The 15,126-nt window shown below is 32.1% G+C and overlaps 7 protein-coding genes across 7 annotated transcripts; 4 read left to right on the top strand and 3 right to left on the bottom strand.

Moving 5' to 3' along the window:
* Window positions 1-21: 21 nt before the first annotated feature.
* Window positions 22-606, bottom strand: cand_015180 (uncharacterized protein; the record flags this gene model as incomplete). Its single annotated transcript, XM_067211753.1, has 1 exon — window positions 22-606. One exon carries the CDS (start codon window positions 604-606, stop codon window positions 22-24), a length of 585 nt encoding a protein of 194 aa, XP_067069548.1.
* Window positions 607-794: 188 nt separating this feature from the next.
* On the top strand, window positions 795-1,526 carry cand_015170 (uncharacterized protein; the record flags this gene model as incomplete). The annotated part of the gene is made up of 1 exon (XM_067211752.1): window positions 795-1,526. One exon carries the CDS (start codon window positions 795-797, stop codon window positions 1,524-1,526), a length of 732 nt encoding a protein of 243 aa, XP_067069547.1.
* Window positions 1,527-4,784: 3,258 nt separating this feature from the next.
* cand_015160 (uncharacterized protein) lies at window positions 4,785-7,604 on the top strand (the record flags this gene model as incomplete). Its single annotated transcript, XM_067211751.1, has 1 exon — window positions 4,785-7,604. One exon carries the CDS (start codon window positions 4,785-4,787, stop codon window positions 7,602-7,604), a length of 2,820 nt encoding a protein of 939 aa, XP_067069546.1.
* A 206-nt stretch (window positions 7,605-7,810) lies between these two features.
* Window positions 7,811-8,677, top strand: cand_015150 (uncharacterized protein; the record flags this gene model as incomplete). Its single annotated transcript, XM_067211750.1, has 1 exon — window positions 7,811-8,677. One exon carries the CDS (start codon window positions 7,811-7,813, stop codon window positions 8,675-8,677), a length of 867 nt encoding a protein of 288 aa, XP_067069545.1.
* A 50-nt stretch (window positions 8,678-8,727) lies between these two features.
* cand_015140 (sushi domain-containing protein) lies at window positions 8,728-10,482 on the top strand (the record flags this gene model as incomplete). The annotated part of the gene is made up of 1 exon (XM_067211749.1): window positions 8,728-10,482. One exon carries the CDS (start codon window positions 8,728-8,730, stop codon window positions 10,480-10,482), a length of 1,755 nt encoding a protein of 584 aa, XP_067069544.1.
* A 150-nt stretch (window positions 10,483-10,632) lies between these two features.
* cand_015130 (uncharacterized protein) lies at window positions 10,633-12,624 on the bottom strand (the record flags this gene model as incomplete). Its single annotated transcript, XM_067211748.1, has 1 exon — window positions 10,633-12,624. The coding sequence occupies one exon, from the start codon at window positions 12,622-12,624 to the stop codon at window positions 10,633-10,635; it is 1,992 nt and encodes a 663-aa protein (XP_067069543.1).
* Window positions 12,625-13,350: 726 nt separating this feature from the next.
* cand_015120 (60s ribosomal protein L31) lies at window positions 13,351-13,728 on the bottom strand (the record flags this gene model as incomplete). Its single annotated transcript, XM_067211747.1, has 1 exon — window positions 13,351-13,728. The coding sequence occupies one exon, from the start codon at window positions 13,726-13,728 to the stop codon at window positions 13,351-13,353; it is 378 nt and encodes a 125-aa protein (XP_067069542.1).
* Between the last annotated feature and the right edge of the window lie 1,398 nt (window positions 13,729-15,126).

The raw sequence follows: 15,126 nt of genomic DNA, 5'->3' as shown, positions 1-15,126 counted from the left end.
AAGAGTTAAAGTATTTGTAAACTACAATATTATCTTCCACATCGACATCTGTGACATAATAACTGTGCCTTCCTCAACTGTTTTTTCATTGGTACTAGCTATTTTGATTGAGTACGGCTTGGACTTTATTGTTGAAAGCTTCCAGAATGGGGAAGGGATTGCTTTTAGCCAGTTAAAGTCTGATACTGAGAACGTCTCACATGTCAAAAAGTGTGCACTTTGTAAATTTGAATATGTTAAGTGTTCACTATATAAGTTGTAGTAGTTAGGATCTTTCGATGAGATATCAAAAGTAATGTGCTTACTATCTTCCATAAGTGGAGAGGTTGTTACTGATAACCATATTTTTAGATTAGTGCAGCAATGAATCCTTATCTGTTGACACGTTACACCAAATACTGTATTGGTACAATCTATAATAGTTACAGATCTCTTAGCTGGACCCAACCAAATATAACTTTTTGTAATATTCTTTAAAGTTAAGCTCTCAAGTGGAACTAAAACATAGAGGATTGTATCTTTTATATTCTCAATATTTAGAATTTTGGAGACTTCTCCCGGTCCAAAAAATGAAGTACACTCATTCAGATCCTTTATTAAGTTCATTTAATATGAAGAATTCATTGCCAAGAAATAGCTTAGATTCACTTTTCCCCGGGGTCAAAACAATCACTCTTCAATAAAGCGCCAAAGGTACTTCTTAAAGGAAGTAGGAGATATTCTCTTTTTTTTTCTTTCACTTTCTAACAATTCAGCTCCCTTATACTTTTTAATTAAATGACAAGTTAATTAATATGAATGTGCTCCTGTTCACTTCATGTTTGCTTTTAATTTATGTGCAGGTATCTGTTGTATGTGAAGGTACCAATATTATAGTGGATCCATTGCCAGCTCACCATAACTCCGATTTTAGTCAACTACAGGGGGATTTAGTAGAAAATGTACCTAATATGGATACTTCTACCCAAGACCAAGCGTCAAATGATATACTTTGGATGGTGAGAATTGTATCTGCATCTCAGTTCATATTGATACCAGCAATAAATATTGGGATTTTTTCAAAAATGGGCTCTCAGGCAAGAGAAAGAGCTGCTATATTTGGTGAAAATATTGCGAAGTCAGTAGTTAATACTAAGAAAAGTAAGCTTAAAAACTGCGTTTCCGGAACGGAACCTAATCTAATGGCGGCAGCAAGACGCCCAGGTGCACTGTTAAATCCTTGTAAACTGAATAATAAAGACTGTTACGAAGAAAGCAACAAAGTGAGACCTCAAAACATAAATAATATAAATGTATACATGGCTAAAGGATATAATACAAATAGTATTACAGATAAAGGATTACAAGTGAGAAAGGTACCAAATGTACCATCTATACTTATTTCAACCCAAAGAGCACTTAGTGAAGAAACAACACAAGATTTTCCAATTCACTTAAGAAATCATCTTGGTACTGGGAAAAGTTCTTTGCATAAGATTAAATTACACTCAGATGAGGGGAAATTAATTAAACTTGCACCTCAGTAATTCACTTTCAGGAATATATAGTGAATACACATTCTTATTAGTAATGATCTATTACTTCTTTTTAAAATGAAATTGCTAACTTCAACTTCAAAGAAGTATAGCTGTGTCAATTAATATTACTTGTAGTTCTTATAATATTATCAGGAAATCTTTGAAGACTTGTCAGATACTCTAAAAAGAGTATATTTGTTTATTGAGGTACAAAACTACTATTCATATTTATTGTACATTGTTGATTGTTTTGAAGAGCTTTGAAGCGAGGGTAGAACCACTATATTGACCTCTTTACTATGATAAGTGACTATGGCAAAGCTAGTATTATATTTAATAAGCCTCAGCATAACTTAATACTCTAGCAGCAGATTCTATTGATAGACTCTACAAATCGTTACTACTTTTTTGTAACTACGAAGTTATTCACAAATTCCTAATACAAGATGTGTTGTTTTACTGCACTTCAAAAGGTGATGGAAGGTTTAATACAGACATCTTCATTTCAAGAGACTACTCTCCATATATATTGGAGATGATTGAGATTGGAGAATATATACTGGATAGTTCTTTAGAGATTCAAGGTATAACCTTGAGGAAGACTGCTAAATTAAGAAGTGGTTGTTCAGGACATATTGTTAATATTGCTGTAGGTACAGTTTCTACTGGTAAGGAGTTTCTCACTATTTATTGTACGGGCACCTCTGATATAAATATTGGATCATTTATGATCAAATCTCTCAGGGAGAACAATATAAATGATTATATACTAGGTGAATATGAAGAAAGTTCGTTAACAAACTCAGATAGTTTTGAAATACACAAGAAACTGAGGAAAGTGATCCATACATGCCATATATATGTACTCAAGAAATACTTATTGTTAATAATACTTCTAAGATAGTTTTTATTGCACTTCTTGGACAGACTCTGCAATATTTATGACTAATTTGTCTTTAACATCAAGTTTCTCTCCGATTATTGGAAAATCCCATATTGTGGGAGTATTACAAGACAAAGCTAATAAAAAGCATCATTCTTTATCTTGAAAGCCCAATGTAAGGAGAGAATTATTCACCTTTTATCTGACAAGCTACAAAAAGGAGTAGGCTTTATTATGTATGATTGCATAGATATTAAAGATCAAGGTTTAGAAGGTTTGGTAATGAACTAAATTTCAAATAAGATTGCAAGTACTATATCCAGTTATATAAGAACGTCAAGTTTGCATAACAATATTAAAGCAAAAATCTTCAATTAATGTGGGATATGAACAGAAAAATAATCGTGGTTCTTATGAATATTCAATTCACGAATGTAGCTATGATTATGTTCGTATAAGAAATTATCCTCAGACAATACTTTTTTGTATCGCAACGAACTTCCCTGGTACATTTATGAGTAATTGGTCAAATTCAATTGATTTAGTCACTCAAAAAGCTGTATTAGATCAATATAAATCACCTAGGGTGCCATCTGGAAATTACACTATTTACTCTGGCTGTAATGGCATAATTATTCATATGTCAAACAGTAATATTATGGAGAAGAAAAGTTTATAATAGTCCTATGTACTAATACGGAACTAAACATATCTTCTTCAGCTGTGAAGAAATCAATACAAACCGAAGAATTTTTCAGAATACCGGGAATTATTCACAAGAAAAACGATGAGACATCTATAAAAACTAATCGAAATACTTCAACATACAGAAAATTACTATGTGAGTACACTTATCAAGTCTTATTAACAGGAATATGTCTAGAAAGACTTCATTTTTGCAAGTCTTTGCCTTATAAAGGTCAATTTAATTCGGAACTTATTATCAATGATACCCTTGTACCAGTAATCTCTAATGACAAATTAATTGGTCTGTTTATGCACGAAGGTAATCTAGAAGGAATATAAATAAAGTCTACTTGTTATGGCCGTGTAATATACTCACAATGGGCCAAATAAGAAAAGACGAGGAGTTTTTGGTAATATATTACCTTGATACCACTAACTCAATTTCTGTAGGGAATATTATGGAGAAATTAATTTTGGACTTCACTGGATCTGAACTTTTTGCAAAACATAAGTCAGTAAGTTTATTCAGAATTTTACCATATAAGTATTTATACGATATTATTTATAATGAGAGGAACTCTGATCTTATTTACTACTGTACTTCTCTACTTTCTGGTCAGGATTTTCAAGCGAACAAAGTTAAATCTCCCCAATTTTCCGAGGTTTTTGAATATGAGTTTATGGGGGGTTTTTTATTCTATGATATTTTGGCTGGTTACTCAAGTCGCATTATTAACTTATTAAATGGGGAGATTTCTGCTGGAGAAGAGTTCCTCTTGATCCTATGTACTGATACTCACGAGGATAGTTTATCAATACTCTTTGCAAACACAATTGCAAGTGTTAAATTACATGAGGGTAGAGATTTTACATATTCATCACCTTCCATGCATCTATTAAAGAGAATAAATAACCAAAGTAATATAACAGAGAGTGGTGAAATGAGGATATCATTACCTGAGGACCAAATTAAATCAAGTAACTTATCTTCTAATTTTCAGTAAAAAGATTAACTACAAATCAATAGATTGTTTTTGATATAAACTATTTGAGAAATAATGAAACATCTATTTTCAGCTTGCATTACACAAAAGTATAGTATTTGAAAAAAAGGGAAGACAGGAGATTTTATGAGGCTAAAGGGGAGTCAAACTTTAAATCATTTACGAAAAATATCTATAATTAGGAACAGGTTAAGACGAAATTATCTAGATAGAGGAAATTAGCTCAAAATATATTGGCTATGATCTAGATTTGTCCTGAAGGGGCGCGAAGTAAAACTCCAAAAAGTTATTGTACGAGTGTGTGTTGCATGAATCTTATGCACACTAATTTGACTTTTATTGACCTAAATCCTCAATGATACATATCTTATATCTTATAGTAAGTGAAATTATATATGAAAGATATCACGTAGGTATAAAAAACCTGAATCTTGTATCTGCTTATTTGAGAAAAGTAGAAACTTAAGAATTCCCTAATTCTTAAATACATGACATATAGTATAAAGTCACTTTTATATATCATTACTTACCGAATCTAATTTCTAAACTAGATAGTGTAATATATATGTTTTATACTACTTTAGCTATAATAATGCACTTCAATCGAAACAAAAAGCGCACTTGTTAGAATGCAAACTTGCACTTTGCTTTGAATGTTACAAATAAGTATTATATCATTTAAGATTTTTTAACATGAATTCTGAATATATAGTGAAGTTTAAAATTAATACTGGATCTTTTCAATCCTTAACTAGGATATCCATAACCTTACTTTTACTACCACCTGTACTCTTAGCTTGTAAAATTAATGGTAAATACATCCAATCATATGAGTACAGTGACATTTTGACAAAAATTAACAATGAAAATATATCTGATAATTTAAGTAGATTTGGATTTACACTGAACAAGTGGATTTTTGAAACTATAGCAAATATGGATAAAGTAGATGAGCGAAAAAAATACCAGAATATGTTTAATATTATTAGTGAATATAAAGATTGGAATACCAATGTGAACAGAGGTCAAATACTAGATATTATATCGATATATGCAAATAGTACAGAAGACAGTTCTTTTGAGGTTAAAGAATGTAATGTCATTTTGGATTTAGCAAAAAAGGACTTAGCATCATCACTTAAATTAGATTACAACCAGTTTGAGATTTATGAAGCTAACCAAATTTCTGAACTTTCCAATATATTAAACAGTAGTCATTCTAATATTTTTACAAAAGAAAAAGTCCAGGAAAAAAGAAGCAAATACAGTAATCATACAAGAAGACTGCAGCTATTTAATACAGAGAGAACATATCCAATAAATAATCAACCTCACTCAAATTTATTGAATAATATGGAAACAATGTACCCAAGTACTGGTGTTCCGATTAATGGAATAGGTAGTTTTCTTGGTACAGTTCATCCAGCATTACGACTAGTTGTGAGTACAGTACTTATGGTACTTGGAGGTACACCTCATGGTGCTGTAGCTGTCCTCGTAATAGTTACTGTTTATTCAATTGTAGAAATTGTAACTAAATTTCTTCAGAACAAGGCAAAAAATCAAAATCTTGCTAGTACAATAGATAATATGGCATCCATTATGAAAATAAATCAGTTCGCCGGAGTAGATAATATAAATACAGAAAGTAGATCTGTCAATGGAACTCAAAACAATTTTCAAGGTAATACTAGAAACACTTTTCAAAAACAATTCAGGCAATTAAATATAGAAGCAATGAATAAAATCCCTAGGATGTTAGTTGAGCAGATAAATAGGAACCTTCAAGTAGATGAAATATATGAACTTCAAATGGAGCTACTAGTTGATACTCTGGAGTCTGCAATGCAGGATTATATTTGCACTAGCTGTCAACCATACAAGCTATATAGTGAAGAAAGTAAATCACTAGAGATACTTCCTAAATTAACTGAACTAGCAATAATAGAACTACTATACTTAGCTGAGAGTCCTCGCCAACTTTCACAGAGTAAAGACTTACTAAATTCAAAATTAATGAAATACAAACTTTATCAGAAGCTTCATAGTGGAGATCTCTTGTCGATATCTAAAAGTATAAAAGAACAGTTGCTATCTAATCCTTTGCCTAATTGGTATAGAAAACTTTGTCTAACTGTAGCTTCCACTCAGAAAAATGATATAAATATAGAGACACCTGGAATGCAATGGCCACATTCTATTGTACTTCGAAGCACTTCTAAAGTGCAAAGCGATGATAATAATGATAGCTGGCTGCCAGTAATTTTGAATAATTCACAAGGTTATGAAGTTATTGACACTGAGTTAGAGCATGACACACACTTAACTGAACAAAGTAAAATAGATACAAGAGAGACTCGTCCAAACGGACTCGATATACCAAGCCAACCTACTCCAAACAATATAAATAAGCTTTTTAACTCTTTACATAATATATCTGATATAAGATATGGACTCAATGGTACCCTGTTGAATTATGAGCCTTCAAGAATAAACCAAAATGGGCAAAATGAATCTAAGGTCAATACTGAGAGTACAAAGTGGTATGACGGTATGATAAAATATTCTATTCAGAATTATAGACAAAAAGGAGTTCGTGGTGTAATAACAATGATTCTTGATATATTTACAGCTATATTTAGTGCAACCCCCATTGGGTTCCTCATTGTAACTCTAGTTAGATTAATTGCGTTTATGACCGACAAATTGATTCTTTTGGCCAGACGCAGATCAAACCAAGAGCAGTTGATAAGATTACTTTTAGAAATCCCTCATATACTTGATGATAAGATAAAACTAAACCTTATTTTTAATGAAACAAACCAAATTATAGATGAATGTAAGAGTATTGAAGGTATTATTATTAGAACTTTTAGAAAAGTTGTGATGGATCTATATGTATTCTCTTATGAAGAAATCCCATCTCCCAAAGTTCTAAATGCTGCTGAATATGGAATGGCAAGAATACTTCAGGCTAGCTCAGGAACTAAGTATAGCTCAAATCAGTATAATAATGTTGTGCACAATAAAGAAAAATCAAAGCATATACCAGTATATAATGAAGATGAATGGACTATAGTTGGAATTAAGGAAAAACAAGATCAACCAATGAGTCAGGATACAGAGGGCTTATCTGATTTCAATCAAAAAGCCATACAAACTTCAGTAAAGGAGGACGCAGGAACGAAAGTATCTGGCAATAATTATACAAATAAAAGTGAATCAATTACTTCAAAGGCTAAGCATGCTTTTCAAGGAATGGTTAGTGGATTAAAGAATTTCTTATTACAGCTTTTTAAAAGCATTCTCGGTGGTGCGACTGAGATATGGCATTATGTGAAAGGTCTCATACTACGAATAATTGAATTTGTAAAGGAACTTTGGAGAGCCATTAGATCTAAAGATGTACAGAGGCAGTTAATAGAGACTCTACAGGATTTCCCACAGCATTCAGTTGTGCACTCCGTCCTATTAAAAGATATATATGATCGTTTGTTACAAACAAGTCGATAAACAATCATACATAGAACGGCCTGTAGTGTCAGAAACTGACGGCGCTAATAATTTCAAATGAGAGATAAGCGCTGTTTTATTACCATTAGAGTCTGGTAAGATCTTTTTCAACAGTTAATGACTTAAATTTCCACTTTTCGATATTGCTACATATGGAACGTAGTGCAATTACTTTGTATTTCTTGTACTTTGTAGTACTGCTATATATGAATATTGAACTAGGCCTAACTGATAGTTTAAGTTGGCAAGTCACTAATAGAACTTTCCATCATCCATTTTCCTGCTTTCAACTTCTGGATAATTCTCTAATGTTCGCTTTAACTTCAAAGAACAAACTCCTTCTGCAAAAAGGCAGTAATGCCACAATATTATGTGTAACTTTAGTTAAAAACAGTAAATATAATATTTCGAAGAATATAGCAACCAACAGTACAATTGATTTAAAATTCCCCATTGGTTCGCTTCAACTCCCTCATACCCCTATTACAGGTAGATTTTTTGGAAAAATGAATTTTGAGATATATTTGTCTCACTGCTCACGTGGCCTAGTTTCATTTTATTTAGCCAATACTAAACTGAGCTTATTGGAACCATTTATTATACTTAAGTGCATGGACACAACATTATTGCAGGACTCTCAAAGCAGTGATATACAAAAGAAATCTACATGGTCATTTAAAGAAAGACCTTATTCTTGTACATATATCTCTTTGGAAAATGTACTTCAGTGGTCATGTATTTCTAAAGTTGAAGGAGCTGAATTTCAAATAAATAAAGAAATTCAGAATATCTTGATACCAGAAAGTCATGTATTACAAGATACAATATTAGGGAACTTTGTAATTATAGGAGAGTCTTTCATACTAAAATCTGGTTGTGAAGGGGAAATTTTAAGTATAAAGCATTCAAGCAAATTGGCTATATCTGAGGAATTAATTCGAATTAGATGTGATGATGGTGGAAAAAAGAGAATGGCAGAAAAAGTAGCATATGCAGTTATGTTGGCAAATAGTGGGAAAGATGAAAATAAAGGATATTCGGAAACTCGACCAAATTTCTCTGCGAGTGTGTAAATGTGTATAAGGCCCATATTTGTGTGCAATAAGAATTGTGTTTACTTTAAATGACACTGTTTACTGAAATTAATATATTTATATACTTTTTTGCTTTAGTATATTATCCTAACTATGTAGACAGTCTAAGTGATACTAGTTTGGCAACTTTCGATAACCCAAAAAGTACTATGAGTTTAAACCAAATGGTGAGAACTAAGCAGGAATATAATATAGAACTTCACAATATATATGATGGAACTGACTTACGAAGAATCAGAGAGAATCTTGGCAATATAGTCGTGAATTGCTCTGACTTGTTTGAGTCCATATACAAAGATCCAGATGTTTTACTGCTTGTCGGGTTGCTTGCAAGTGCTGGAGAATCTAGACTTTATGAGTTAAGTCCTGAGACAGTCAAGAAGTATAGAGACCATATGGGTTCAAACACTATAACTATGGATAAGTTATATACTAGCGATGAAGGACCCTTAATTAACAATTGCAGAGTTAAGAATACACAAATTCCTATATATAACATTGGTGACACTTTGTTGCATGCAGCTGTACTTTCAGGAAGGCCTGAAGTAGTTGACTTATTAATAAGGCTAGGCATAAATGTAAATTCAAAAGTTAAAGTTAATTCACTTGTATATGGTTATGTAAACAGTTATTTTGGAGATGTCAGTGAAATGACGGCGCTCCATTATTCTTCTTTGATACAAGACTTAGATTCTGTAGAGATATGCAAACTCCTGTTAGAAGCTGGAGCAGATCCTAATATGGAAGATGTATTTGGTCGTACTCCTTTGCATACTGTTGGGCTACTTCAAAATCTACATTCTAAGAAAGTAGCTAAGCTCCTTTTAAAGTATGGGGCTAAAACAAGGAAAAGAGACTATTACACTTTAACTCCTTTACATACAGCTGCTTCACGTAATAATTTGCCAGTGGTTTCAGTACTTATAAACTATGAAGGTATCCACCAAATCCATGAAATGTCACTAGAATATGAGCTAGACAATTTAGGTAATACTCCATTACATATCGCTGCATTATTTAATGCAGGAGATGTAATTCCATCCTTAATATCTAGTTCAGATGATATATTTCAAAATAACTTTGAGGGCAAAAGTCCAATTGAAGTATCCACAGTCCCGATTGGTTGTAGAATATTTGATCCAGAGAAAATCCCTGCATTCTCCCTGACTACATTACAGCGATATTTAAGCCCATATAATTCACATAAATATAGCACAATCATCTCTAAGGGATTTTTGGATGCTGTTGAAAAGGGATTTCTACAGAGTGTTCAGCGACTCCTATTCTTTCAAACAAGAGGTGACTTGTTATCACAAGTGCAAGCTAATTATGATTTGCCATCTGCAATAGAACTAGCAAGACAAAACAAACATAGAAAAGTGCAGTTTTATCTTGAATCATTTGGAGTAGATATTGTATGTCCAAAGCCACCCAGTGTTAGTTATGCAAGCTTCAGATTAAGTGATACTGTATTAAGTGATTACATACGAGTGGGTGATACTGTAACATATGAATGTTATCATGGATATCAGTTAGTAGGGAGTCCAATCTTGTCATGTAGTTATAGTGAAGGCAAAGCCTTCTTTGTTCCCTCTGAACCTATATGCTCAAAAATTGCTTCTGAAGAAGATTCTGTAGTTTACTCTGATTCAGATTTCTGGGGACTGTTCATATTATTTGGAGCTATATCTTGTATAGTTCTACTGCTAATAATAGTTATTATAGTTCACAAAAGAGGTAAGGACTTATCAAAGAAAATATACCATTCTTTACCTCAGTCATAATATTTTAACTACTTCGGAACTTTTTAAATAAAATCTACTATTTACAATTTTGGAGTTTCTCTTAATAATTCTGTAATTTAGCTTAATTATATTCAATAACACCTTTTGAACTTAAAGTTATTTTATAGAGGAATTTAGAGTTCACACTTTTCATTGACTACTGAAAGGTATATGTGGGGTATCATCAAAATCTACATCTATTAAATCTCTTAATATAGGCCACTTAGGCTTGCCATCATTATTTAAAGGTGCCTCAGGAAATCCACATAATGATCCTGTAGGAATATATTTATTTAAAAGCGATAGGGTGTTGTTTATTGAGAATCTAGTTGTCTCATCAACATGTTCAATAATTTTGCTACTCTTTGTAGTTTTATATACCTTTCTTGTATTAGTTTGATTAATGAGGAAGTCTGCAAATGAATCATCAAGTATTTCTTTTAGTGTAATGTGTAAGCATCCAGCTAAGATCCAAGCAAACATCCTTGCATCTGTAGTCGTCCTAACTCGATTTAACTGATCTAAAACAGCAATTTTGTGAGGATTTATATCCACAGGTAAAGATTTCTCATATTTATACGCGAAGTATTTAACTGGATAGAAATTACAACGACAACAGATCCAGTTAGTTTCAGTATTGTTAAAGCTAATTCCTGGGCGTAAATCATAATTCCATAATAAAATATAGCATGGTTTACAAAAAGTCAGTATAGACTTCTCAACTTCACTTAGCTGAAATGAGCATTGAAAGCGTGGAATCAATAGACATATATAAGAATGATCCACATTTAGTGCCTTTGTTGTATTGTTAGCTTTCGAGTCCAAAAGAACATCACAGTCGCCAATTTCAGTTATGAACTTCCCACCTGATTCATTGATTTCTTTACAAGTTATTTGTTCTGAAAAAAGAATCTGGTTTGAAGGTGATTCGGTTGTTGATATTGTATGTAAGCTATTTTCAGCAGACACACTTGGTTGATTATTTGAGCCCTTGCTTGAAGGTATCTCTAAACTAACAAACCCACAAAATACTGCTCTATTTGATCTGGTATCTGAACTAGATGTTGTTTTAAAGCACTCTTTTGATAGTTGATAATAATTTCCACTTTTGTAGTTGTAAATATCACTATCCAAAATATTTTCAGTGGCCAAATCTTTGTCAATATAATAAAATGGATCATGCTCTGTTTCATCATGTAATAGTACTGTACCTCTATAAAATACTTCTCTTGAATGATTTAAAGAATTGCAGAGAAGTAAATGAGATGATTCAACTGTTAGGAAACTTTTGAAGGAGAAGTTAGCTGATACCAAATCTTGTGGCAAGCTTTGCAGAAATCCATTCTTTCTTTTTAATCTGCCACCTCTACCAATACAAATTGGAGGTATTAACCATGCAATTTTAGCATGGAAACCCGGTATAAAACATCTAGAACAAGAGGGGATCCATCCAGATAGTGTAGAAATTGCAGCCTTATTATTTGGTGGTTCCTCAAGTCTATTACTATAATTTGAGTATCTGCACAAGTAAGAAGTAAGATCCTGATTCCCATTAGGTGTTGTATTCTTACAAGGCCAATAAATATTTGATCTTAAAATAAAATTTGATAGATACCGGAGCAGTGTCAATGGAGATTGAAGCACTGATTGAATAGGTTGAGGAGGAAGCATCTTTATTAAATATCCGGATTTCCTTACACAAGAATTAGAACTAACAATTTTCTTTGAGATATCTAAAGTTGTCAAATTTTGATACATTACTTGGTTAGTTTGATTAGTTGCTTGAATATTTGAATAATTCCTGAGATTTTGGGTACAATTTGTATCTTTAACTACATAGTGCCTTATTGTGGTTGGACACTGGTCCCTTAAGTTATCACAAAGCACAACATGTTGTTGAATATGCCTTGAAGATAAAGTTTTAAGCAAAATTGTTGATATCCCCTGAGTCTTACTTTGAACGGTAGCTATTGTAGCTACGGCAGTTTGGTCGCTATTTATGTTAATATTCTCTCCTTTATTAGTATCTGATTTGTGCAGCTTTTTATTCTCATGTCTAAGATTAACCTCAGAATTTGATGTACCTACACTGCAATGACTACGCTTCCTGTATAAACATGTAATAATAGAATCTTGGGTCATATAAGAAGGATCGCTAGGAAAAGCAAAGAAATTGTAATAAAAAAAGTGGTGTACAGTTTAATAAGTAGCTTTGTTATTCGATACCTTAGACTCTTCTCAAACCAGTTCGCAATAAGCTCTAAAAGTCATAAATGCCAAATGAAGGGAAAAAAGAAGAAGACCTGAAGAGAACTACGTGGACACCCAACAGCCAATAAACTATAAATAATATATTAAATAAAAAAAAGTACTCAATGAAGTCTACCCAAGCTAAGCTTGTAACGCCACTTTAGGACTTCTCACAAATTCCCTTACAAATACAGTGCTTGCTTCGTTAGCAGAAGCAATAATATTGCTAAGCGCGAAGATACATAGTTTCGAGATCCAGTATTGAGAATTTGGCCTCGCAGAGGTGTAATATTAAATAGCCCATTGACTTAAGCTAAATCTATGGTAGGCACTCTACAGTGAATCAATGTGATCAGTTGTATCTTGAATAACACTTTCAAATCTATTAACAAAGGAAGGTTGGTAGTTAAACAGAAAGCTCCTTGGAGAAATAATATTCCAATAAACTACATTAAATTTCTAATTGCTAATATTACCAAGATGCTTAATTAGCGGACATACTAGATCATATTTATCAATTAACTGTAGTTACTAGCCAACTTAAGTAGTAAGATCACTAGCTGTATATGAGAACTAGCATCTACTAATAAAGTAAGAAATAAAGTTTTTATTAAATCCTTAGTCCTGAACTTTTTCTGTCTGAAGACCAGCAAATGATGCGACAGGTATATACTGAACAAGTGTAAATACATTCTCCTTTGCATCTTCCGTCTCACTAAGTTTTCTTGAAATACGAACACGTACACGTGATGGTAAGTTCCTAATACCTTTACTAAAGATAAACTTGTTTAATTTAACATCAATCCTGACATCAGATGTCTTCATTATGCGTCCTGCAAATTTCCGGATACCTTCAATTGCTCTAGGTGCTCTTTTTTTGAAAGTTACCTTATGGACCATCTTGCTTAAATTTATTGTGTAGTCTCTTGTACAAGGAGCTAGTAAATTCTTATTACCTATAAAGTAAGAATGTTCAATAGTAGAGTATATCTTCATATAAAGATAAAACTATAATTGTACCCGTAGCTTATATTTCCGAGAAACAGTAATATCTACTACTTATATATGCTGTATCAGATTAGAACTTACTTTGAGTCATCTAACCTCTAGTTGAAATATAAGAACAATTTTTGTATATTAAGGAAGAAATGAACTCTTCTTAATAAAACTACTACTTAGCAGTATTATATTCAAGTCTGTCTACAAATTTACAAGGGTTAACCTATATAAGGCGGTACATAACTAGAACTATAACCATATCTCCGATACCTTACCTCACCAGTATACTAATTACCAATTATAATCTAAAAAAAAGAATAAGCAAGTATTTGCGAGACGAGACATTACGTTACCACTAAAGCAATAATAACATTTTTATGAGCGAAGAAGTTCTACTCTTTAAATTTGTATGAACTATTGGTTACTTTCTATATTAGTCACTGTTGTTTAATATATTTGGACAAGTACCATATTCGTGATTCAGAAAGTCCTTAAGCACCACATATACTAAATTAAGTAAGTAGAGAGTGTTTTTAGGTTTTATAGCAGCTCTCTTAAACTTGAGTTGAGGTTTTGAATGAAGACTTTATAAAGTGCAACTCTGATATTTTAGTCTATAACAGTGCTACTTTGATACTTAAAGAACACTTCCATACATGAAATAGATTATTAGACTCACTCTTACATTGAAATTGTGACGGGTATATTATAAGAAGTGACGGATTTACTGCAAACACTTTTGCTCATTTCATTGTATTTCCTTGAACATTGATATTGTAGCAAGTGTGAATTTGTGGAACATGTAATTGCATAATTGTAGATATCTTGCTCAATCTGTTCTACCATGATATATGAGGACTCATACTTTAAGAGAAAGTATCAATAAATACTTGATTTTAGTACATAAAGTTAACTAACTAAAGTATATAGCAGTTAGAGAAAATTAAACTCAACAAGCACATGTATTGGCTTACTCATGCAAAAACTTAATAGCACTATTTATTGTTACTTCTACATTATGTAAAAGGATGTTGTATTTAGAGAAACTACATATAGTATATATCCCCCAATAAGCTAAACCATTACATTAATGAAAATTCCAACTTTTAACACTTATTAAGATGGAACTAATTTTCATGAGCTAACCCCTTAGCTATTGTATAATTCCACAAATATCCTGATCTAGAACTTCAGTCTCTGCTTCTCTAGTGAAACAAGTATAACTTTTTTCTTTTAAATGATAAATGGATATTGGTTTATCTACAACTCTAATTCTAATAATAATATCTATCAAGAAGATCGGTCACTTTTAAATAATATCAAATGTCGTAAACTTCTAATTGCACCTCGAAAAAAATAAAGAACATCTTTGTATAAAGTACCAAGATAACTAAG

Source organism: Cryptosporidium andersoni, assembly GCF_001865355.1.
Source record: "Cryptosporidium andersoni isolate 30847 chromosome Unknown contig_21, whole genome shotgun sequence".
Taxonomy (NCBI): Eukaryota; Apicomplexa; class Conoidasida; order Eucoccidiorida; family Cryptosporidiidae; genus Cryptosporidium; species Cryptosporidium andersoni.
The sequence above is the reverse complement of the archived record's forward strand: the minus strand, read 5'-3'. Positions and strand labels throughout refer to the sequence as shown.